The following is a 23820-nucleotide window of genomic DNA, read 5'->3' as shown; positions in this document are numbered from 1 at the left end:
GGAATACAGTGGTTGATTAAATAAATGAGGGAAATGGGTGGCTGATATTAATTGTTAATTTGTTGTTTTGGTCAATGCAATGTGCTGCTTGTGATGTTGTTATACAGCAGTGGTGCCCAAACCACGGCTCCTAACAGTTCAAGTGCGGATCCTGGTGAAGTGCTGGGTGACACACACTTTGAGGCTTGAATGAACTAAAGAAAGAATAATAAACAAAATCTAAAAGAGAAAATAAAAATAAACACAAGAAGCTTTAATATTAGTGTTCTCTGTATTCGTTGGTGTTTATTATTGATGTATGTTCACTGCAAGGACATTTATCAAGGGCTGTTATTGTATTTTGCTTCATAATAACTGCATATATTTTATTTAAAGTACATAATACATGCAGTTTAAAACAGAAATAATGGAAAAACACCAGTGTGTTACATTTAAAGTTTAATACAATGTACAGTACAATGGAGATTACACAGAAACTGTAAGGCTCTGCATTGTTCCCTTGTTCTCATGTATTTTGCTGCCCTCAAGAGATAACTACTGCACAGAGTAAGTTCAAGATTCCATTATAATGTTTGAGTGAATTATAGAGGATATGTGATGTTTGGGAAATGCAAAAATAAATCAATAATTCAGGAAAGACATAAGTGGGACTCAGTCTTGAGTTGTTGTTTTCTTTTTGCATAAGCCAGGAGTTTATTCTTCTCAAATACATTCCTGAATTTGCATGTGTTGAAATGTTTTTTTTTTCTTCCCACATCAATTCACGTGTTGAACAGTTTTCTACTGTTACCCTGAAAATACTAGCTGAAGATATTAAACGTTTTAATTCATTGTGCCAGTTGAAGCCTGGGTGACCAGACTGAGGTCAGCACAAGCACTGTCGGACCCAAGTCAACCGGGGCATAAGCTTTAGATATGCTTGGATAGTATTTTAAATATAGGTCCTGTATCCATCGTGCTTGAAATCGTTGTGTAACAGGTGCATTGTAGATGACTGCATACTGCTGCTGATAATAACAGTAACAGTAATATAATAAATGTTGTGTTTTGTATAAACAAAACAACACATTATTTCGAGTGAATGACTATTAGATAATGTAAACTATTTTATAATCTGTGTTAATATAGCATTTAATCCAATTTATTAAATGTAGTAATCTGATTAGAATAAGAGTGCAAGAGATAATCTGTTTTATAGTTAATTAACTAGCCACAGGCTACAACATTATTATTATTATTATTATTATTATTATTATTATTATTATTATTATTATTATTATTATTATTATTCATACCACTCCTAGTAGTTGTAGTGTTCATTGTGCATTTAGTTTGTATTTTAGTTTTAATGCATCTTCATATTGAATCACAGGTTGTGTTGACAAATAGTCTGCTTGGCTGTTTCACTAGATTTTACACGTTAAGTTTTCATGTACAATGTAATATTTCTTTTTGAGGTTTATATTTGTGTTTGTGGAATTTTAAAGTCATTTACTGTTGATAGCACAGCTCCAGTTTATACATTAATGATACAAGGCTGAATAACTTTTGTGGTCGTTATAAAATGTATATTGGTTTATGTTCAAAATGCAGCAAATTTAATGATTCTGACAAGTGATTTTTTGCATAGCCTTTTACCAATCCTGCATGGTAACACTAGGAATGAAATTGCAATGCAATATTGCAAACATCATCCAAGCATAAGGAAATCCATTATGTTATGTGTTTTTTTTTTTTTTTTTAAACAGATGTTTTACAGTATGTTGACACTCAAAAGCCATTGGCTTTTTTATACAAAACATACTGTTACAATGTTACCAGCAGGCTCGCGGTTGGGGTTGGGGTCGACCTCGACGAGTTGACTGTGAACTGGGGAAGCCTTGGCAGTGTAATGGTTGGCTATTTATAAAAGCTAAATATTTATAAAAATTTTCCCTTGGCACGTTTGCTGAAATAGGTAAACAGCCCATTGAATGGAACATATAGGATCTTTCACATATTCTTTTTATGTAGATGCTGTAGCTAGTGCATGACCACAAATTGACAACACACATGCATTTCTCAGTGCAAGTTTGACCCATCGACCGTCAGTGGCTGAAGACACCTGGGCATGGTACCTTAACCAAACCTTTGTCCAGGATATGTCCTTATGTGGAAGAGCATAGTTCAAAACCTGTAAATTGCCATAAAGTTATCTGTGAAGGAAGTTGGCCAAGTCTGTTCTAAACCTCCATGTATTGACCATTTGGCAGTGTTAAGGACTGAGGATCATAATCTTCAATCCTCAAACTCCATACTAAATGGTGAAGGCATGGAGGCTCAGAATAGACCAGTTAGCCCCTAAATCTTCATAGAGTTCATCATTGGAGACCACCAGGACAAAGGTGTGATACAGAACTTAATTAATTTCATCCCCAGGCATCATGGTACTCAGGACAATGATGAACAGACAACCCAATACTAAACAGGGCATTTGTGCTTTTTCTGTTTCCGTAACAGCAGACATAATACAATTGTGATTTTAACCTAGAATGTCATAACATCCAGCAAACTCTACATTCTCACTCAGGATTCTCCTCCATCGGAACTGTAGCAGTTTTTTTTCTCTCTTAAATTTATTAAAATATATATTTAAGTTTCATGCACAATACAGTACGTTACCCCACAGCATGTATCCTTCCCACACCAGCACACACACTGTGTACTGTACAAAAGGGTATCGATCTCTTGGGCATAATTTTCGAATTAGTCATACCTGTTTCTATAGTAACCCATCAGATTCACTGCATTGCGTTTTGTTCTGTAGGTGCCTGCCTACAAAAATACACTGCACTTCTTTCAATACATCTGGTTGGAAATCTGAAGCACAGACAATGCAAAAGCAGAATTGACAAAATTCAAAACACATGGGGGGGGGGGGGGGGGGGGTGATGCAGTATCTATCTATCTATTTATTTATTTATAAACTGAGAATTTCAGCCTCACAACTTTAGCAGCAGTACCCTTTTTATTTTAGTCTGTATCTTATTATGTTTTAACATAATTTGTACTGCTGTATTACATGATCATTAAAAAAGAAAAATAAGAATATCCTCTCTTTTCCAGGGTTCAGTAGCTTGGTAAAATCAGGTGTTTAGGGTGAGAGGATTGGCATGATGCCGAGAACAGATTAATAATCTTGATAAATAGTCACCTAGTGCAAGAGTGCACATATAATAGCACATTAAACAGCTAAAACATGAAATATTATGCAAATGTAGATGTCAATTTTCCAGCGTATACTTCTCTGTCATGTGCAGCTCTCTGGGTACTAGTGCAGGAAGCATGCATAAATCGAATTGAAAATAAGACCCCCATTGCATAACATTTAGATCCATTCCTGCTTTTACTAGCCATTTAATCAGACACACCTGAGCTTGTTACCTATACACCGTGGTGGATCAAGCTTGTATCAAAACCCGGGATGGGTGAAACTGCTATGCAATAGGAGTCTTCTTTCCATCCCTGAATGTAACTGTATTAAAATCCCTGGAAACATGGTTTAAAGCAAACCTTTTTCAAAAAAGTAGTACCGTGATACTGATTTATATTTTGTATAGGTGATAAAGAAACACAGGTAATTTAGATTGCTGGCAGTCAAACTATCAACAGAGGCAACATTGAATACACACCAGCTAATCCATCTTCTTTATATCTGTCGCAGTGCATTATGTTTCTTGCTTTTTCGTGGTAGAAGATTTAGACGGACCCGCTGAGCTATTGAATTTTAATTTGGCCAGCTACGTATGGATGCTTATTCAGGCTAATATTAACTGTGCAGCACTGAATGACATAATAAAAGTGTTGGAACAAGAAGGTAGTCCCCTGGTGATCGGAAGATACTTCTGCCTGGTCCAACGAGGGACAGCTGTTCTTGTACGTTTGGTAAATCAGCATGGTTCCTGTTCCCTGCCAATCACCAGCCTAATAGCTTTACATTTAATCACAGAAAGGCGTTAGTGTGTCTGTTGCCTTGTGCAGCATTAGTTTAGTTCTCTTTGATTGCAGTGTTTTTGCTGAATATGTCATACATAATTGGATGGTTTAGTTAATAAGGGATGTTCAATTCTCTGTGTATTTAGTTCTCTACTACAAAGCTCTTCTCTAAGCGTTTATGCAGTGGTAGTCATGGCCAGCTATAAAAGTGGTGAAGTACTCACTGTATGATGAAATTGAGTTCAATGTGATATGCAGTTTAGTTAACCTGTACTACACGCTAGAAGGCGTTATCTGGCTAGAAACTAGTTAGTCACATATTACTAGAGAAATACAGTGTTTTACCAGCAGGTGTCACACAATGTAGATTAGGTCACTATAGCAGGCCATCTTCCAAAACAAAATATTACACAACATAATTTGATCAAACAGGAAATTAAACTAAATCCAGTGAAATGAAGTACAGAAGATGTGAATTAATGCACAGGAACAAACTAAGTTCTGATCTTACAAGCATACAAATATCCTCATATGTCAAACTGGCGAACACAAATATGTTTTTCAGATTGGTTAAAAAAATGTCTAAAAAATAAAAAAAATAAAAAAAATATATATATATATATATATATATATATATATATATATATATATATATATATATATATATATATATACACATACAGTTTTCACACATTTCGTTGGCCACCCGAGCATATTCCACAACACTTTCAAATTAGACTTTACATGTAGAATCTACACAAACTACTCCACATTGATAAAGTTAAAAAATGCATATAGAATATAAATAAGTAAGATTTCTGAGAAAAACAGATTAATCTCAGTTACATAAGTATTCAACCCCTTTTCTACTGCAACCCTAAATTAGCTCAGGTGCAAATGGTTTGTTTAAAAGGTCACATAATTAGTGAAATGGTTTCAGCCTGTGTGTACTCAGAGTGGTTTAACTTGTAGATAATTTCCCTCAGGTATATAAAGACTTTCAAGCTGCACTCACAGAGTGATCCAACAAAGCAACCATGAAGACCAAGAAGCTTTTGAAACAAGTCAGGGATAAAGTGGTAGAGAGGCACAGAACAGAAGACGCGTACAAGAAAATTTCAAAGGCACTGATTAGCCCTCTCAACACAGTGAAGTCCATCATTAAGAAGTGGAAGATGCATCATACCACCCAGCCACTACCCAGATCAGGTCGCCTTCCCAAATTGAGCAGTTCGGCAAGCAAGAAACTGGTTTGGGATGTCACTCTGAAGCCAACAATGACTTTGAGAGATCTGCAAAGTTCTGTGTCTGAGATGGGAGTCAGTGTTCACACATCAATGAGCCGGTCCCTACACAACACTGGCCTGTGTGGATGGGTGGCAAGAAAGAAGCCATTACTCAAAAAGCCTCCTCTTAAAACACGTATTTGAGTTTGTGAAAAAGCATGTAGATGATACTGCAGACATGTGGAAAACGGTTTTGTAGTCAGACGAGACAATAATTGAAGCGTTACGTCTGGTGCAAGCACTGTGCGTCATCCAGTCAGCACCATCCCAACTGTCAAGCATGGTGGTGGCAGCATCATGTTATGATAATGCTTCTCTTCAGCAGGGACTGGGAAGCTTGTCAGGATAGAGGGAAGAATGGATGGTGCAAAGTACAGGCAAATCATTGAGGAAAACCTGTTTGAGTCAGCCAAGACTCTGAAACTGAGGAGGGAATTCACATTTCAGCAGGACAATGACCTGAAGCACAAAGCCAAAGCCACACTGGAGTGGTTGAATAAGAAGAGAATTAATGTTCTTGAGTGGCCCAGTCAATGTCCTGACATGAATCAAAAATTTATGGTGAGACTTGAAGATCGCAGTCCATCGATGATCCCCAACAAACTAGAACTGGAGCAATTTTCCCATGAAGAATGGGCAAAAATTTCACCATCCAACTGTGGAAAGCTAGTAGAGACCTACAGTGGCTTGTGAAAGTATTGACCCCCCTTGGCATTTTTCCTATTTTGTTACCTTACAACCTGGAATTAAAATGGATTTTTTTTGGGGGTTTGTATCATTTGATTTACACAACATGCCTACCACTTTGAAGATGCAAAATATTTTTTATCGTGAAACAAACAAGAAATAAGACAAAAAAAAAACAGAAAACTTGAGCGTGCATAAGTATTCACCCCCCCAAAGTCAATACTTTGTAGAGCCTCCTTTTGCAGCAATTACAGCTGCAAGTCTCTTGGGGTATATATCTATAAGCTTGGCACATCTAGCCACTGGGATTTTTGCCCATTCTTCAAGGCAAAACTGCTCCAGCTCCTTCAAGTTGGATGGGTTCCGCTGGTGTACAGCAATCTTTAAGTCATACCACAGATTCTCAATTGGATTGAGGTCTGGGCTTTGACTAGGCCATTCCAAGACATTTAAATGTTTCCCCTTAAACCACTCGAGTGTTGCTTTAGCAGTATGCTTAGGGTCATTGTCCTGCTGGAAGGTGAACCTCTGTCCCAGTCTCAAATCTTTGGAAGACTGAAACATGTTTCCCTCAAGAATTTCCCTGTATTTAGCGCCATCCATCATTCCTTCAATTCTGACCAGTTTCCCAGTCCCTGCCGATGAAAAACATCCCCACAGCATGCTGCTGCCACCACCATGCTTCACTGTGGGGATGGTGTTCTCGGGGTGATGAGAGGTGTTGGGTTTGTGCCAGACATAGCGTTTTCCTTGATGGCCAAAAAGCTCAATTTTAGTCTCATCTGACCAGAGTACCTTCTTCCATATGTTTGGGGAGTCTCCCACATGCCTTTTGGCGAACACCAAACGTGTTTGCTTATTTTTTTCTTTAAGCAATGGCTTTTTTCTGGCCACTCTTCCGTAAAGCCCAGCTCTGTGGAGTGTAAGGCTTAAAGTGGTCCTATGGACAGATACTCCAATCTCCGCTGTGGAGCTTTGCAGCTCCTTCAGGGTTATCTTTGGTCTCTTTGTTGCCTCTCTGATTAATGCCCTCCTTGCCTGGTCCGTGAGTTTTGGTGGGCAGCCCTCTCTTGCCAGGTTTGTTGTGGTGCCATATTCTTTCCATTTTTTAATAATGGCTTTAATGGTGCTCCGTGGGATGTTCAAAGTTTCGGATATTTTTTTATAACCCAACCATGATCTGTACTTCTCCACAACTTTGTCCCTGACCTGTTTGGAGAGCTCCTTGGTCTTCATGGTGCCGCTTGCTTGGTGGTGCCCCTTGCTTAGTGGTGTTGCAGACTCTGGGGCCTTTCAGAACAGGTGTATATATACCGAGATCATGTGACAGATCATGTGACACTTAGATTGCACACAGGTGGACTTTATTTAACTAATTATGTGACTTCTGAAGGTAATTGGTTGCACCAGATCTTATTTAGAGGCTTAATAGCAAAGGGGGTGAATACATATGCACGCACCACTTTTCTGTTATTTATTTTTTAGAATTTTTTGAAACAAGTTATTTTTTTCATTTCACTTCACCAATTTGGACTATTTTGTGTATGTCCATTACATGAAATCCAAATAAAAATCAATTTTAATTCCAGGTTGTAAGGCAACAAAATAGGAAAAATTCCAAGGGGGGTCAATACTTTCGCAAGCCACTGTATCCAAAAAGACTCATAGCAATAATTGCTGCATAAGGTGCTTCTACCAAGTACTGACTTAAGGGGCTGAATACTTATGCAACCAGTACATTTCATTTCGTACATTTTCTTTGCAAGTTTTTGCTGACATTTAACCTCCTCCTCATATAACAGTGTTCAGTTTAACCACTACAGCTTTGAATTAAAAAAAAGTGTTTTTCGAAAAACTGTGCACACATTATATGTAATTCAACAAAATGTGACATTATTGATAGGGGGTGAATACTTCTGCAAACCAATGTGTGTGTGTGTGTGTGTGTGTGTGTGTGTGTGTGTGTGTGTATATATATATATATATATATATATATATATATATATATATATATATATATATATCTATATAATAGTCATGAAGATAATCAAATATTAGTTTGCCCTACAATATTTTGAACGAGAGTTTGAGATCTTTATTTAGGAAAAATTTATTATTATTTATTATTATTATTATTATTATTTATTATTATTATTATTATTATTTATTAATAGTCAAACAAGTTGGTTTTCCTTTGAACAGAGTAACTATACTAGTTACTATAATATACTAGTAATAATGTTCCATCAAAGAAAGGTTCCAAAACCCGTAACACCACATGCAGGGCCTGTACACATGGGTCATAACCCAAAATGATATTTTCTCATTGATCTGATAAAGCAATTATTTCAGCCTGTGTGGTTATGTCCAGATCTTTTCTTTTCTGACACTTTTCCAATTTAATTTGAAACTAAACACTGAAGTGCATGACAAGAAATATGATTGTGCTCGCAGTTTGAAGTGATATTAAGTGGGGTGCAATTCAGTTGAATATCTTATAGACTTGACTGATAATAAATGGAGTGTGATATTATCAGCAGCCTTTTCCAACAATATTTTTTGTCAGTTTAGAATCGGCCTGTTTATGCAATGTATATGCAAAATTACCATGGTAAACCATGGGTTGAAATTTTGTATTAGAAGTTATTACTAAATTATTAGAAGTTATTATAGTCACATAATTAGTTGAATGGAGTCCACTTGTGTACAATTAAGGTGTTTCACATGATTTCAGGTTAAATACACCTGTCTCTGGGAGGTCCTACAGTTGGTTAATATATTTCTTAACAAAAACTACATCATGAAGACGAAGGAACATTCAAAGAACATCTGGAATTAAGTTCTTCAAAAGCATCAATCATGGGTAGGATATAATAACATTTCCAAGGCATTGAATAGCCCCCAGAGCACAGTAAAGTCCATTATTAAGAAATGGAGAGAATATGGCACAACTGTGAATCTGTCTAGAACAGGCCGTCCTCAAATCTATCTAGTATCTGGGCGAGAAGGGCACTAGTCAGGGAGGCCACCAAGATGCCTATGGCAACTCTAAAGGAGTTATATTCTTCCATGGCTGAGCTGGGAGACAATGTGCAATAGCCCGGGTGCTTCACAAAAGTGGCCTTTATCAAATCATATGAAATTTCGGCTAGAGTTTGCCAGAAGGCATGTGGGAGACTCTGAGACTAAGTGGAAGAAGATTCTATGGTATGATGAGACCAAAATAGAGCATTAAGCGCTATATTTGTCACAAGTCTAACACCGCACATTATCCTGAGAACACAATCCCTACCTTGAAGCATGGTGGTGGCAGCATCATGCTGTGGGGATGCTTCTCTAAGTCAGGGCCTGGAAAGTTTGTGAAGATAGAGGGCAAAATGGATGCAGCAAAGCTCAAGAGAAATCCTGGAGGAAAACCTGCTGAAGTCTGCAAGAGACCTGGAACTTGGGAGAAGATTCATTTTCCAGCAGGACTATGACCCCAAACATACAGCCAAAGCCACACTGGAGTGGCTTAAAAAAAAAAAGGTCAATTTCCTGGACATCAATCCAATTGAGAATAAGTGGAAAGAGTTGAAAATTGCTGTTCACCAAAGGTCCTCATCCAGCTTGATGGAGCTTGAGCAATTTTGCAAAGAAGAATTTATTTTTAGTAGTTCTAGTGTTGTTTTTCTGTGGGGATTGGAGGATTGTAAAATTCAAATGACATGCATATACATTGACAAGCCCAATTCTGCTTATTATAACCAGACTTGGCAACTGTGGTCAACAAGCTTCCTTAATCAGTAACTGCATCCCTCTTCTCCGAATGGACGGCTTAGTAGAGATCCCTACTATCATTGGTTGTTTTGAGTGTCCATTAAAAGAAAATGATTGATTTATATGAACTGGAGTTTTTTTAATAAAAACATGAAGCAGCCAATGGTAGTGCTAGGGAGGGAGGGACTGTAGTTAAATTGGAACCCTCCCGGAGGTATCATTTTCAGGGTTTATGTAGCATATCTCTTTTTCTCTCTCTCTCAAATTCAAAAGAGCTTTATTGGCATGACAAAATAAATTCAGTTTTAGCACTTAAACAACAAACATCAACACTACTCGTCAATACAAACAGATAACCCCTGTACCCTCTACCCCGATACACCCTTCCATCCTGTCTATAACTCACCCCCCCTCCTTCTCCTTTCCTCCTCATATTTATAATAACACAAAAACAGTTGTGACTGGTCTCAGTGCAGATGGGCTGTGGCAGGCAGCTAGTTCTGCTGTCTGCTAGCCCTCTCCTAACGGACTGACAGTTTCTCCATGTCAGAGAGTCCAGGGAATTCTGATGAGCACATTTTGGGAAGTCTCTGGTGTTGTTGTGTTTGGGGTAAACAGGAAGTGCATCTCTGTCTTGACCTCTCCCAGTTCATAGTGACAGCACAGCGGGCTTTTTCTGTCATTCCAGGATTTTTTGCCAGACAGTTTCAATGGCAAGGCTGTGGTCACTGACTCTATACTTGTACAGTTTTGTGTCTTTGACCCTGAATAGGTGTTCAGCCAGAGTAAAGTCTCATTTTAGGGCCGATAGCACTCAAGTTTGTTCTTTGTTTTTAATCTCTCTCTCTCTCTCTCTCTCTCTCTCTCTCTCTCTCTCTCTCTCTCTCCTGTGTGTGTTGTGTGTATATATATATATATATATATATATATATATATATATATATATATATATATATATATATATATATACACACACACACACACACACACAGTACCATTCAAACGTTTGAGTACACTTGCTGGAAACTAGGTTTTTTTCATAATTGACAATGTTTTACGCTGTATACATTTCTGTAAATACTTGAAAATGAAAACACATGTTACAATATACAAAACTAAACATAAGGAATATCAAAGCAATGTTCAAGAAAATTGTCTCAATCTTGAATTCCTCAAAATAGCCACCCTTTGCCTTAATAACAGCCTCACAAACACAAGGCATTCGGTTAACAAGTTTCAGCAGGAAATCACCCGACATGTCTTCCCAGCTCTTCTGTAGCAATTCCCAGAGATGTAGGGCACTTGTGGGTAGCTTCGCTTTGACTCTTCTGTCCAGTTTGTCCCATACAAGTTCTATGGGATTGAGGTCTGGAGACTGGGCAGGCCAGGTCATTAGATTGAGTTGTCCTTCACTTTCCTTCTTCGCCAGATAGTTCTTGAACAACTTTGAGGTATGTTTCAGGTCATTATCTTGCTGAAGAATGAAGGACTGCCCAACTAGCCATAATCCTGATGGAATGGCATGCCTCTGAAGTATGCTGTGATAGCCATGCTGGTTGAGCTTGCCATGGACTTGGTAAAGCTCACCAACTCTGTCACCAGCAAAGCAACCCCAGACCATGACACTTCCTCCTCCATGCTTGACAGTGGGATCCACACATGCAGAACTCATACTCTCACCCTCTCTGCATCTTACAAATACTTGGTGGTTGGACTCAAATTTTGACTCATCGGTCCATATGACCAACTTCCACTCCTCAAACGTCCAGTTTCTGTGTTTTTTGGCCCAGGCAAGTCTCTTTCTCTTATTCTGCACTCTTAACAATGGTTTCTTTGCAGAAATTCTTCCAGTTAGGCCAACTTCATGCAATCTCCTTTGAACAGTTCATGTTGAAACATCTGTACTTCTAGTAGCATGTAGCTGAGCTTGTATTTCAGGGGCAGTTAATCGCCAGTTTCGCTGACTTGTTACTCAAATGAACTTGTTCTCTGATTCTGAGGTCACCCTTGGCCTGCCTGACCTTGTTTGGTCCTCATGAGTGCCAGTTTCTTCAAATCGTTTGATGGTGTTGGCCACAGCAGTTACAGACACTTGCAAAGTTCCTGTGATTTGTCTTAAAGATTGACCTTCATTTCTTAAATTAATTACAGACTTTCTTTATTTCTTTGCTTAACTGAGCGTATTTTGCCATTTTCTGCTCCCTTTCATTCAGGAATGACAAACTTGTGCCTATGCTACCTATATTTATAGTAATCATGGACACTCACCTGTTAACAATAATTGTTGACAAAAGGTTAATTAGGTAACATGCTAGTTAAGTCAGAGAACATGTAACAAAGACACTTTTATACTTAGGCCAGTGTTCTAACACAGTGTTATACACATTTCAGACTTTTAACTGACCTGGGCTTCAGACTGAAATCCCCTTGCTTTGTGTGACCATTTCATTGAAACTGACAAGATTTACAAACAACATCTGTAGAAAGCAGCCTTCATTTCCATCGCTTTCCAAGATCAGTCTGCCAAAAAGAGGCTCCAACAAAAGGAAAATCGCAGGATTCATTATTACGTACACAATGTAGAGTTTGTAGCAGAGGAAGGGCACTCTGTAGGACAGATTGCAGGCGTTACCTGCTGCTGCATGCTGGAGTCTGAAATGAAACTGGTGTGGCTGAAAGTCTAGAAAGAGGAGCAGACACTTAACAGATCCTTAAAGAGATCGAGACCTATTCTGAAGCACATCTTCCCAGAGGAAAAAAAATCAATAAGCAGCTTAATCACAGAGGAAATCAGTTTTGCATTTCCATCCATACAGAAAAAAAAAAACATGTGATATCTAGTGCAATTTTAGGTTAAAGCAAGTGTACAGTTTGTATGTATTTTTCTTAGGAAATCTCTTACACTTGCAGTTCCTGGTCAGTTTACCTCAGCAGTGTCTTCCAGGTCAACACTGTCTGAAAGTATATGAAACAGCCCTCTCTTCCGTGTACCTCTGTGTTTTTTGCTGGCACAGTGGCTCAGGTGAATGTAACATGTCTGTCTGGTACAAGAGCATTGGCACTCAACACCTGGACCAACATGGAAGAGAGTTATGGTTTTATAGAGGAAAAGGGAAATGATACTGGATTATTATTATTATTATTATTATATTATTATTATTATTATTATTATTATTATTATTATTATTATCACACTACAAAGTATCACATTACAAATAAGATCAGTTATACAGTAAAATCAGTAGAAAATAAGATCAAATTCAAGTAAAAGCAAAATAAAGAATTTAAGAGCGAGTTTGACTAAGAGCAGTTAATATATAGTAAAAATATTTGCTTATACAAGTAAATTAATTTAATAAGCTCAGTTATGACACATGGCTGTCCCACCATATAAAGACAGTTGGATTTTCATTGGGTGTCTTTCTAGGAAATTGTTCAAAATTGTTTTCAATTCATACAGTATAGTTAATATCAAGCAACAGCAAAGGTGTATCTCCCACTGAGAAGGAAATAATGGTTTATGTCTCAGTTGGTTGCTAGGCAGCTACTCAACTTTCTACCAGTATATGCAAGTGTCTTTAATATATTTATGTTTCATGCAATTTTGTTTAATGTCCCTGATTCCCTCATCCTGGTGCTCCAGTTGATCAGCAGTATGAATTTTAATATAAAAAACAACCACTGTAGAAACTCCTACCCTATGTGTTCTAGCCACAAGGCTCAGGCAGCTGGGGAACAATGGTAAAGAAAGATTCTGCCTTCGCCTACACAAGGCTGCAGGGCTAAAATCCGCACCAAGATATAACTAACAGAACAGGGCTAAAAGGAGCTTGGAGATTCAGAGTGTGTTAGCAAACAACATACGTTTTGCTCTCATATTCAATTTAATATTAAAATCTCAAATTCAGTCAGATTATAATACAAAATCTTACAAATTTCCAAAAATATTGAACCCAAACAATGGGTGAAGTGTTGTTGGAGCACAGCCTCATCTTTCGGAGCATCCTGGTGCCATCTGCTAAATAAAACAATAAAATAATAAATCTATGCAACGTGTTCATCCTGGTGAACAAAAAAAGTTCTTTTAATTAAACAGTTTACTGTTGATGTCTTAAAAACCCTTTAGTATATAAACATTTTTATAATTCGGCCAGTTTATTACATGCTCTACATCCATTACAATAATATATTTAAATACACATACCAGCCTTATGAAACCCTGCCAGAGGCTTCATATAAGGGGCTCTGGTGTGAATTCCACAAGTCTTGTGTCGCACAGGTTCGCAGCAGTTCCATTGCTTGTTCGTCTGCAGTCTGGGATGTAACCGAATTTAGAAAATATTCTCTCCACATCAGCTGAGCCAGGCGTGACACTGAGGATGCGATAAGCAACATGGCTCAAATATAATTATAATCATAATTTAACAGAGTGATGCTGACATTGTCTGGATAAGGTACATGGAATTTACTTTCCAGTTTATACCATTTTACTTTTCCTTCCCATTTTAGCATGAAAAGTAGTTCAACTGTGATTGCTTTGAAAGCTGTTAATTATCAGTATTATCTGTAAAGTGTGAAATGTGTACGTGGTGGGCATGAGTAATGAACACTATGGACAGATATTCATGTGTGTGGGTATGTGTGTATTGTGTGTGTGTCTAGCGTCCTTTACATTGCCTTACTTTAAACAGACAACTTTGTATATACAGGTAGTCTAATTTATTATTAACATAAACACATTTATCTAATGTCATTTTATTGGGTTTTCTTAATCATCTTCCAAAATTCTAGTGAAAATCGATAAACGAATAATAGTTTTTGTTAAACCCAGGAATTTTTCGGTAAAAATCGGTATAAACCAAAAACGAAGGGCCCTACTTATAGGATAATGAGAACCTGTCGGTAGTAGGCTTGTAGATTAACCAATTAATGTACTAGGCACTTGTACTATAGATTTCTTGCCTGGAAACCCTGCAAGTTCTATATTAAAAACAACAGTTTTTAAAATACACTTGAGAATATAAATAGTCAATATAAGCTTTTATCAGCCAGGTAGATCTCAAACTACCTTTCTGTTAAAACAGCCGTGCTTTCAGTTTAGCCAAGTGGGAAGGCAGTGCAATTGCCTCCCCTCCTGTCTATCGGTACCGACTGCAAGCCTCCAATCAAAATTTCAAGGCGACATCAAGTCAACTAAGAGGAGAGGCCAAGAGCCAAAACCAATTTTGACTTGATTGGTTTTGGCTCTCGGCCTCTCATCTTAGTTGACTTGATGTCGCCTAGAAATTTTGATTGGCAGCTCCCTGCAAAGAGGAGGTAAAGTCAAAGCACAGCACAGCTAGTTTTAAATGTACTTGACTTGAATACAACTGATAGTTGCCACTGATTTGAAGGTTAACATGAATGTGGGAGTTACCTCCTTATTCAATGTCTGCTTGACTATTGGGGATAGTTGTACAGATGTTCCTGGAATCATGATCAAATTTACCTGCCTGTAACTTTTTGAACAGCTTTACATTTTCTCTTGTTACTTTGTCTGACTTGTGCATGTCAAAAACAAATAAATACAGTTAGAGTAGAGTGTTCAGGTACAATTTACTGTCAGTGACTAAAATGAATCTTGAAATAATGTAAATGTAAAATGTAAGTCACTGCAATTATCTAGACTGTTTAATTATGAATTATATTTATATATCTTATAATCCCTAGGTTCAACCAATCTCTTAATTATGAATCCCAATCAGTGGGTCCACAGTCTAGCATCGCCTGCAGCTAGATTGCCTATTTGGGGAAGGGCTTAGTGTTGGGATCTGTGAAAAAAGATTTGGAGCATCCGCCCAGGAGCAGCAGTACAAAATCCCCAGCACTTATTCCCACACCCCAACGGTGCAGAGCTTGAATCTAGCAACACCGTGCAGCTTGAGGCTGCAGTGAGAACTCGCTGTACTTCATTGAGATGCAAAGCATACCACACTGGAGCATGTATTTTTTGAACCTGCATACACTGGCAGGGCTACATTACTTTTTACCATGGTAAGAATTCCCCAGATTAGGTTACTGATGTTGCAAACTTCCACACACCCAAACGATTCACCTGCTGTACTGCACAACAGACGATTGCATCTCCTCAACCAAGCTGTGCACTGCTTAGTGTTATTCAGTAATGGCAATCTAATTTCCTAATCTGTTATCACATATGCATTTATCGTCAGTAATCGATTCATCAACAACATTTTCAAAATCAAGATAAAGCATTAGGATATGTATCAGCAGATTTAATAACTAATAAATGCTGCGGTGCATACTAGTTAAACACCAAAGCACAATCTATATTGAAAAGAGAACACTTAAGAATTAATAATGAAAATAAAAAATGAATTCTATTTAGATTTTTTTAACAGAAGTCATGTTGATCTTAAACATGCTTGTTAATTAACTTTACTGTTAACATTTTGTCAAAAGCATTTACCATCTACACAAAGGCCAATGCGTTGCCAAACATCACTTTTCTGCCCTCCCTTTCTTTTACCCCCAAAAATGACCATATTTTGTGACAGATTCTTTGATTAAAAAATATATATATTTATATATATTTATATAGCTTTCATTTTTCAATTAGGAAAATGAAAATACAAATATGATGTTACTTGTCCAGTGCAAATCCAGAAGTCAAAAGTTTGTATCCTAGCAACGCGCTGACGTTGGCTAACTACCTTACTAGCACTAATATAAGTGCATAACTACACAATTAATGTTTTAATATAAATTGGCAATGGGACAATGGGAGACTTCAAACTGGGCTCTAATTGATACATCGATTCTCTAATATGTAATTGAAGCTCTGGAAATTTAAGCATGGATGATCAGTAATCGATGCATTGATTTAAATTGTTGCATCTCTATTATATAATATATGCATAGTATTGCAATTATATATATATATATATATATATATATATATATATATATATATATATATATATATATATATATATATATATTTTTTTTTTTTTTTTCATGAAATGAGTTTGCTACTATTTGCAATTACAATGCAAATTTGCCCGAAGTGTTAAAGACGTGTAATAGTTGATACAACAATGTCAAAAGTTCTTCTGTAGTTTATCGGAGAAGTAGCCATGTGCTTTGGTTCAATGCTGGCTGTGTTCCTTGAGGGAAAATTTCTTAAACAAGACTACTGTCGTTTACTTGTTTTCAATTGGTTTTATATAAGTGTAAGAAAGAGTCTGCAGATTAGAGAGACTGAACACAATATATTGTAATATGCCTTTGTTTGACATAACAGTTTTTTAGTCCATGTCTGTGATTTAGGTTTATCTGAGCTCATATTGGGGAGAGCACTATCCAGTGAAGACAGATAGAGCTGAGATGTATGTGTTGTCCTTACCTCAATGGCAGTTGGAAACATGATGCAAGACATTAGTTGTTTCTCGCTGCTGTTTGTGTGTTCATTTCAGTGAGTTATTATAGCTAATTAAATTATTCCCTACATTTTAATTTCTGCACAGGTTCAGTTGTGAAAAAAACTTATGCATTTATTTTTACTAAATGACACCCACCGTGTAGTACCATATTAGGGGAGCAATTAAATTTTAGGATCATTTTTTCATTCATCATCAATGATGTGTTCATAGAATAAAAATACTTTTTCTGTATTTCGTGTGTTCGTATTTTCCTAAAGTTCCCACACGTTAGAACTTACGATTTTTTTAAAAATGTAAATACTTTAAACTTTAATACTTTAAGGAGGTTGATACCTAATAAAACTCAAATTCCTTTGCTCAAAAATGTGTATCTTATGTACAGATAGAGAGTTATGAATACGCAGGATTAGTGCATAATTATATATTGTGGTGGTTGTGCTTCCTTATATACCAGTCTTTCACACAATATGTTTCCCAATACTTTTTGTCAGTCTATTACATGTACATTCAAGAGCTCAGGGTTTCTCCGTATATGCTGTAATGTTGGCTCACATATATGTCTTTCTTTTACAAATTAAAGTAGTAATAAAATAGCACAGCAGGCAATCTCTTGTAAAAAGAGTACAGTACTGGTCACAGGACATTTTTTGAATCTTCTGCATGTAAATATGGGTTAAAGGAATAAAAGGACAACACAAATAATTATAAAATAAAGTATCATTTGCATAATATGAATGCCTTGGATATCTGGCATGTTTAATCAAGCCACCGCTATATTCTGCCTTTAGTATAGTTTAACCCTGCTCATAATGGGGTGAAAGGTTGATATATAACATGGGGTTTGCACTTTAACTGGGAGTTAGTTAGCTATTTCCTTCACAAACCTTTAAGAAACTCTTTGTTTCAGGAGGGAAGTAATGACCTGCAACTGTAACGATCATTTCTTATACCGCCTTATTGCCACCTCAGACTGCCCCGTAGGTAAAACTTGCTAATGACTTTACAGAACGCTACTAAATAATGATTAAGACCACATAGCATGGGATAATAAATAGATTAAGCAAATCAGAGGGTCCGAGTACTTGCTTTAATGTGTCTTCCAAGTTATTGAATGAACTGCATAATCAACAGGAAAAGGTTAATTGTGTGTTTGTGTTATTACTAAATAAACCTCCTCTTTTTCTGCATGTTAAGTATGTGTGTATTTGAATCATCCAGCAACCATTTATACTTCATTCTGTATATTGTTTACTATTGGTTATTACTGTTTCAATTAAGTCTCAATTAATAGTACAGAAGGATATTTGGACGTAGTTAAAGAATTTCCTGGCTGGCTACTGTACGTTGAACACTGTGTTCATAAACATACCTTATAATTTCTGGGTTCAAGTGATGTCACGAAGTGTGTAGGTGTCCTCACTGGACTGCAGTATTATAACACCTGTACACAATTCAACCCATTTTCAAGATGTCTCAAAACAAGAAGCCAGGGATTGGAAGGGCATGGAGGCTGATTTATTTATTTTTTTTTCCCCTCAGGGATTCATGGACATTGACTTGAATCAGTTCAAGCACGGCGGGGCCAATGTAACTGGGTTTCAAGTGATGAATTACACAGACTGGAATGTCAACAGGATCATGCAGCAGTGGCTGGAGTTTGATAGCAGAGAGCATCCCAGGGAACCCCGGAAGAGGCTCAAGGCAAGGCTGAGTTGTGTGCCGGAACAAAGATTCCATCAGGGCTTTCTGTCAAATGTTAGCCAGGTGGCCTGGAGGATGTACACAGAATACATAGACACGTGTGCAATACCATGTTCAGACAGCATTTTTAAAATCCTAGGACAATACCCTTTACCCACAGTGCTGTTCTAAAACATGACCTGAAAGATGGCCATGATATTCTGACTAAGAGGTAGATTTAACTAAATTGTACAGCACTAAGTCATTGAGACCTTCAGAAAGACTTCCATCACATTTTTTTTTACTATGTTTCTTTTCATATTACTAAAGGTAGTTGATTCCCCAAAACATACCAAAAAACCCACGTTGACTAACAATAGATCTGTAAGCAAAAGCACACATTGGTGTGATTTACTGTGTTAGGCAAACTGACTTCTAGTTTTGTTATGCAATTCCTTAAAAACATTAGAAATGTAATTTTTACAGCTACCCTGGCAACCACTTCACACAAGCATAATGCAACTCAGTGTAGCAACAATATCCAGCCGTGTGTTTTTTGGTAATATGTAACCCTTGTAATGACTAGGATGTTAACCTGTGCAGTATTTTTTCTTTATCCAGTATACAGGAGCGCTTACCTTTGACGGTGTCAAAGTCATGTCTGAGGCCTTTCAGAACTTAAGGAAGCAGCGAATTGATATTTCTCGAAGAGGGAACGCTGGTGACTGTCTTGCCAACCCTCCTGCACCGTGGGGCCAGGGGATAGACATTCAGAGAGCACTGCAGCAGGTAGAGCACCTGCTCATTGTTTAGGCTTTTCAAGTGAAATATAGTTTCCACCTCTTTACCGGAACACAATGTGTATCTACTGTGTGCCAGGTTAAACATCACCTCAGCATGTCAAAGTTGTTGTTGTGGTGGTGTTGGCTTGCTTTTACAGCATTGGTACATCGCTATCTAGTAATGAGAGCAAAATAAGACTGAAGCCCGGTACACACTGTCCGATGTATTAAACATGTTTAAACTTTGCAAGCCGACTGAAATCGATTAACTTACCCTGTAAAATCACCAACAAAGCATTATACACGGCCCGATGAAACTGAAATATTGCAGTATGTACCGGGCTTTACGGACTTAAGGGAACTGCAAAAATTTTCCAACTCGCAACCACAGTTTTGAACCAAACACAAAAGGCATGGCCTATTTACGAATTGTGGAACATGTTCTGGAAACTCCCTACTTTCTGTTCCAGTCTTTTTTTTTTTTTTTTTGCTCAGTGTGTATTTCTCTTATTTAATGCTTTGGCTACATTCTGGAATTACATTTGAACTGTAACGCCGCTCTCCTAATAGAAAGAAATTCGAATTAACAAAAAATGTGATAAAGATAATTGCAATTATGTTTTGCTTCAGCTGCTAAAATTGCCAAAAACATTAATTATCCTTCACAGTCTACCTTTTAGTCCATTTACCTACAAGACTCAATTTGAGGTGATTTGCACTGCCAGCTTCAGTATGTAGTTCATTAACCAACAGACAATGCTAGCCTGTTATTAAATGGCTGTGAACGTCGTTATTTACTCTATCAAAAGAAAAAACAAATCTGAATAACATTATTGTTTCAATGTGTGCATAGATAGATTATCCGTCCAATCTGTTTGGAATTTTCCTTGAGTACCCTCAGGTCAAAGTCACTCTCATGACCTTACAAAAAAAAAAAAATAATAATAATAATAAAAAAAAAGGATCCTTAAGGGACTTCTTTCAGAAAGATTTTCTTTTTTGGATTACATTTGCATCAGAACATATATTGCTTCACAGCAAGGGGTAAACCTCATTTTACAGAACAAAGAAACATTGCTCTGCCATACCGGCAAGGCTCAACATGAAGCTTTAGAAAGTCCTAAGCTACTTTTGAAAGGTGCAGGCACTTCCCCAATGATGTACAATTTTACATTGATGTTGAATTACTGTTTTTTTTTTTTTTTTTTTTTTTTTCAATCTACCTGAAATTCAGGTTTTAAATGTATCATTTGTGTATGAATAAATGACTTGATTTGTTCATAAGCAATACATTTACAATTGTTGCACGTATTATTAAATCATGATTTATCAATCTTGTGAGGGCGCTAGTACGCACATTTTAATAGGTGTTAATACATTTGAATGTCACCAAAGTTATTCACATGTGGACATTTGCATTTAAAACACCCCTATATAGCCATATATGATAAATGTAGCTGTCTGTCACTGTTCAGTTTTCTAAGCGAGTGCCCACACTGCTGTATTTAAAAAAAAAAATGAATCGCTGGTAGCTGCAACATTTAGTATAGGTAGATGGGCATCAGATATAACCTGCACATTCATTCACTGGTACTGTTTTCTGTTCACGAAATTAAATTGATTCACTCTGTCATTGCTACATGAGTATAGCCTATAGCACCAATCGTATTGGGAAACTCAGCAATTGAATGACGATCCTTTTTTTAGTCCAATCTGCTGTTCTTCCCTATAAGGAAATTGAATGTACTGAGGACAGTGGAATGATCGAGTCGCAAACCCCAGGCATCAATGCACTAATAGAGGCTTGGGAAATTCCAGTTATATCTCTGATCTGCCTTTTTAATTATTAATGATTATTTTTTTTAATAGTATTATTATTATTATTATTATTATTATTATTATTATTATTATTATTATTTGTTTGCTTTTACATACGTTCCTCTCTGTTTGTAACCTGTCTTAAACTATGCACCTCTGTCAAATAAGATTGCTGCAATGTTGTTTTCAAGCTCCGGTATAGCTCATAAATCCAAACTGATAATTGAAGTTTTTTTTGTTAACAGTTCTATAACTATATAAAGAAAAAAGTGCCTCTGCTTACTTACAGGTTCATATAGAAGGCATGACTGGAAATATTCAGTTTAACGAGAAAGGACATCGCACCAATTATACCATCCATGTGATGGAGTTGGCACCTATTGGCGCTAAGAGGGTACGTTTTCAAATTGCTTAAACTTCATTTACATGCTGGAGATAAAACTGTAATTTACTAAGACAAGTACACAAACATGCCCGCTAATTACTTCATCTTTTGTATACTGTACATTACCTGATGCATTGTAAAACATTTTATAATCTAAACTGCTGTGCAGTGAGTGAGTGCTTTTATAGAAGGTTTAAAGTGTCATTAGAAAAAAAATAATACATGTTAAAGTTAGAAAGTGTTTTAAAAAAGTCTTATTTTACCCACTTGTCATTCATGTTATTTGATTTCCAATTCTTATTCTTGTTTTGGTTTTTCTTCACAGCATTAGAACCTACTTATAAAATGTCCAAGCATAGGAAGGCCACAAGCCTTGCTCATTTTATTATGTGTATATGATCAATGGAAACCAAATAACGTGAATGACATTGCCACTATACCTTTCAAATTATATTTGATATTATCTACATGGTCCTGTTATTTAGTGTAATGTTAGAACATTGTTAAATATTCTTCAAGGCTGAAGTGATCTGGGGAAGCACTTAATATTGTGCTGTGCATCCCCCGGGTCAAGCATTGCAATACAATACAAAATACTGCAACACTGCCACTTCAGTCTCCCCAATCAGCAATGTGTTTACAAAGCAATGTTTGTTAGAATGTTTTGTAAGAGTGGCAAATAATGATCTTAGAAGAAACAGCAATAGAAAATCATATAGAGGACACAAATAGTTAATCAATTAAATATTAGGAAAATGCATTTTGTAAAATATCCCTTTAAATTACTGTAACGTGGGTGGGGACATATCTTGTAACCTTTCTTTGTGAATAACCTAAGCCCTAAGGTATATTTATTTTTGCATAATGCCATGTATCTCTTAAGAATTTCGACTGTCTGCAAAGTGACAATATGCAAAACCAATAACTAAAACCTCCAGGGCACATTTTATTCTGCCACCATAACATTTTTTTGCATGTTGTAGAAATGCATATTTTAGGATGTCATTTTACCTTCATTAGTGTCTTGTTTAGTATTATTGTCTTCAGGCTATAATATACGATTCTTTCTACACAGGTCGGATATTGGAATGAAGACGATAAGTTTGTGAGCACAGAGACAGACTCCCATGCAGGAAATGAATCTATTGGGTTACAAAATAGGACCTACATCGTAACGACGATTCTAGTAAGTAATGTTAATGTCATTTCACAGGGTGGAAGCCAGGGCTGTAACAGGAAGGAAGTGTTTTTGCAACTTCGGATCAGAGACTCTGCCTTTTGAACAGGGGAGAGAGAAAAGAACGAGCCAGACTCCAACTGAGAGCCTTCACTATAGAGTCGAGGCTGGCCCCTGAAACATATAGTTCTCATAGACATGTAGTTCACATAGACTTCTCAGAGTCGTTATAGGCTCGGCCTCGTGACTTGGTCCCAGTTAGCGACCACGTTCGACCCTTAGAGGATGGAAAGGCTCATACAAAGCCTTGATGTAAGGAAGAAAAGAGAACCTGAAAAGACACAAATAATTGTTTGTTATGGGACTCAAGCTCTGACAGCCCCAGGAGGATAAAGGAGGAAGTAAGACAGACCCTTCTTTCGAGAGGCTAGATAAAGCACATGAGCTGTGAAAGGATAGTGTGGCTGGTGGCCCCTTCTGACTGCATGAAGAACCAGTGGAGGTTGGGGAAGTGACAATCACTACCCCTCCCCCAGAGGGGAACGACACAGAGGCACACGGCATATGAAAAGGAGGAGGAGGAAAAAACAAAATGCAAGAGAACGAATTGAGCTGTGACTGGGTTTAAATAGGGAGTGAATGACGATAGACAGGTGAGATTAGGAAGGAGCGAAGCCCTGGCTCATGCCCCCAGAACTTTCACTAAAGTTAATATTTAAGTTATGATGTGATCTGAGAAGTCACCACAGAAACCAAGAAAAACCAGGAAACAATAATGGGAATCATACTGCATGTGGAACAATAATAGGAAGAGGTGCAATCGGCACCC

At 37.1% G+C, this 23820-nt stretch overlaps 1 protein-coding gene across 5 annotated transcripts in view; it reads left to right on the top strand.

Moving 5' to 3' along the window:
- gria1a (glutamate receptor, ionotropic, AMPA 1a) overlaps positions 1-23820 on the top strand; it is a 116176-nt gene that overhangs the window by 53851 nt on the left and 38505 nt on the right. For all 5 annotated transcript variants that reach the window (XM_041223416.1, XM_041223415.1, XM_041223418.1 and 2 more), the window contains exons 6-9: positions 18689-18850; positions 19451-19618; positions 21719-21823; positions 22890-23000. In XM_041223416.1, coding sequence (XP_041079350.1) covers positions 18689-18850; positions 19451-19618; positions 21719-21823; positions 22890-23000 — 546 coding nt within the window. The remainder of the gene's footprint in view (positions 1-18688; positions 18851-19450; positions 19619-21718; positions 21824-22889; positions 23001-23820) is intronic.

This window comes from Polyodon spathula, chromosome 22, assembly GCF_017654505.1.
Source record: "Polyodon spathula isolate WHYD16114869_AA chromosome 22, ASM1765450v1, whole genome shotgun sequence".
In the NCBI taxonomy this organism is placed as follows: Eukaryota; Metazoa; Chordata; class Actinopteri; order Acipenseriformes; family Polyodontidae; genus Polyodon; species Polyodon spathula.
The sequence above is the reverse complement of the archived record's forward strand: the minus strand, read 5'-3'. Positions and strand labels throughout refer to the sequence as shown.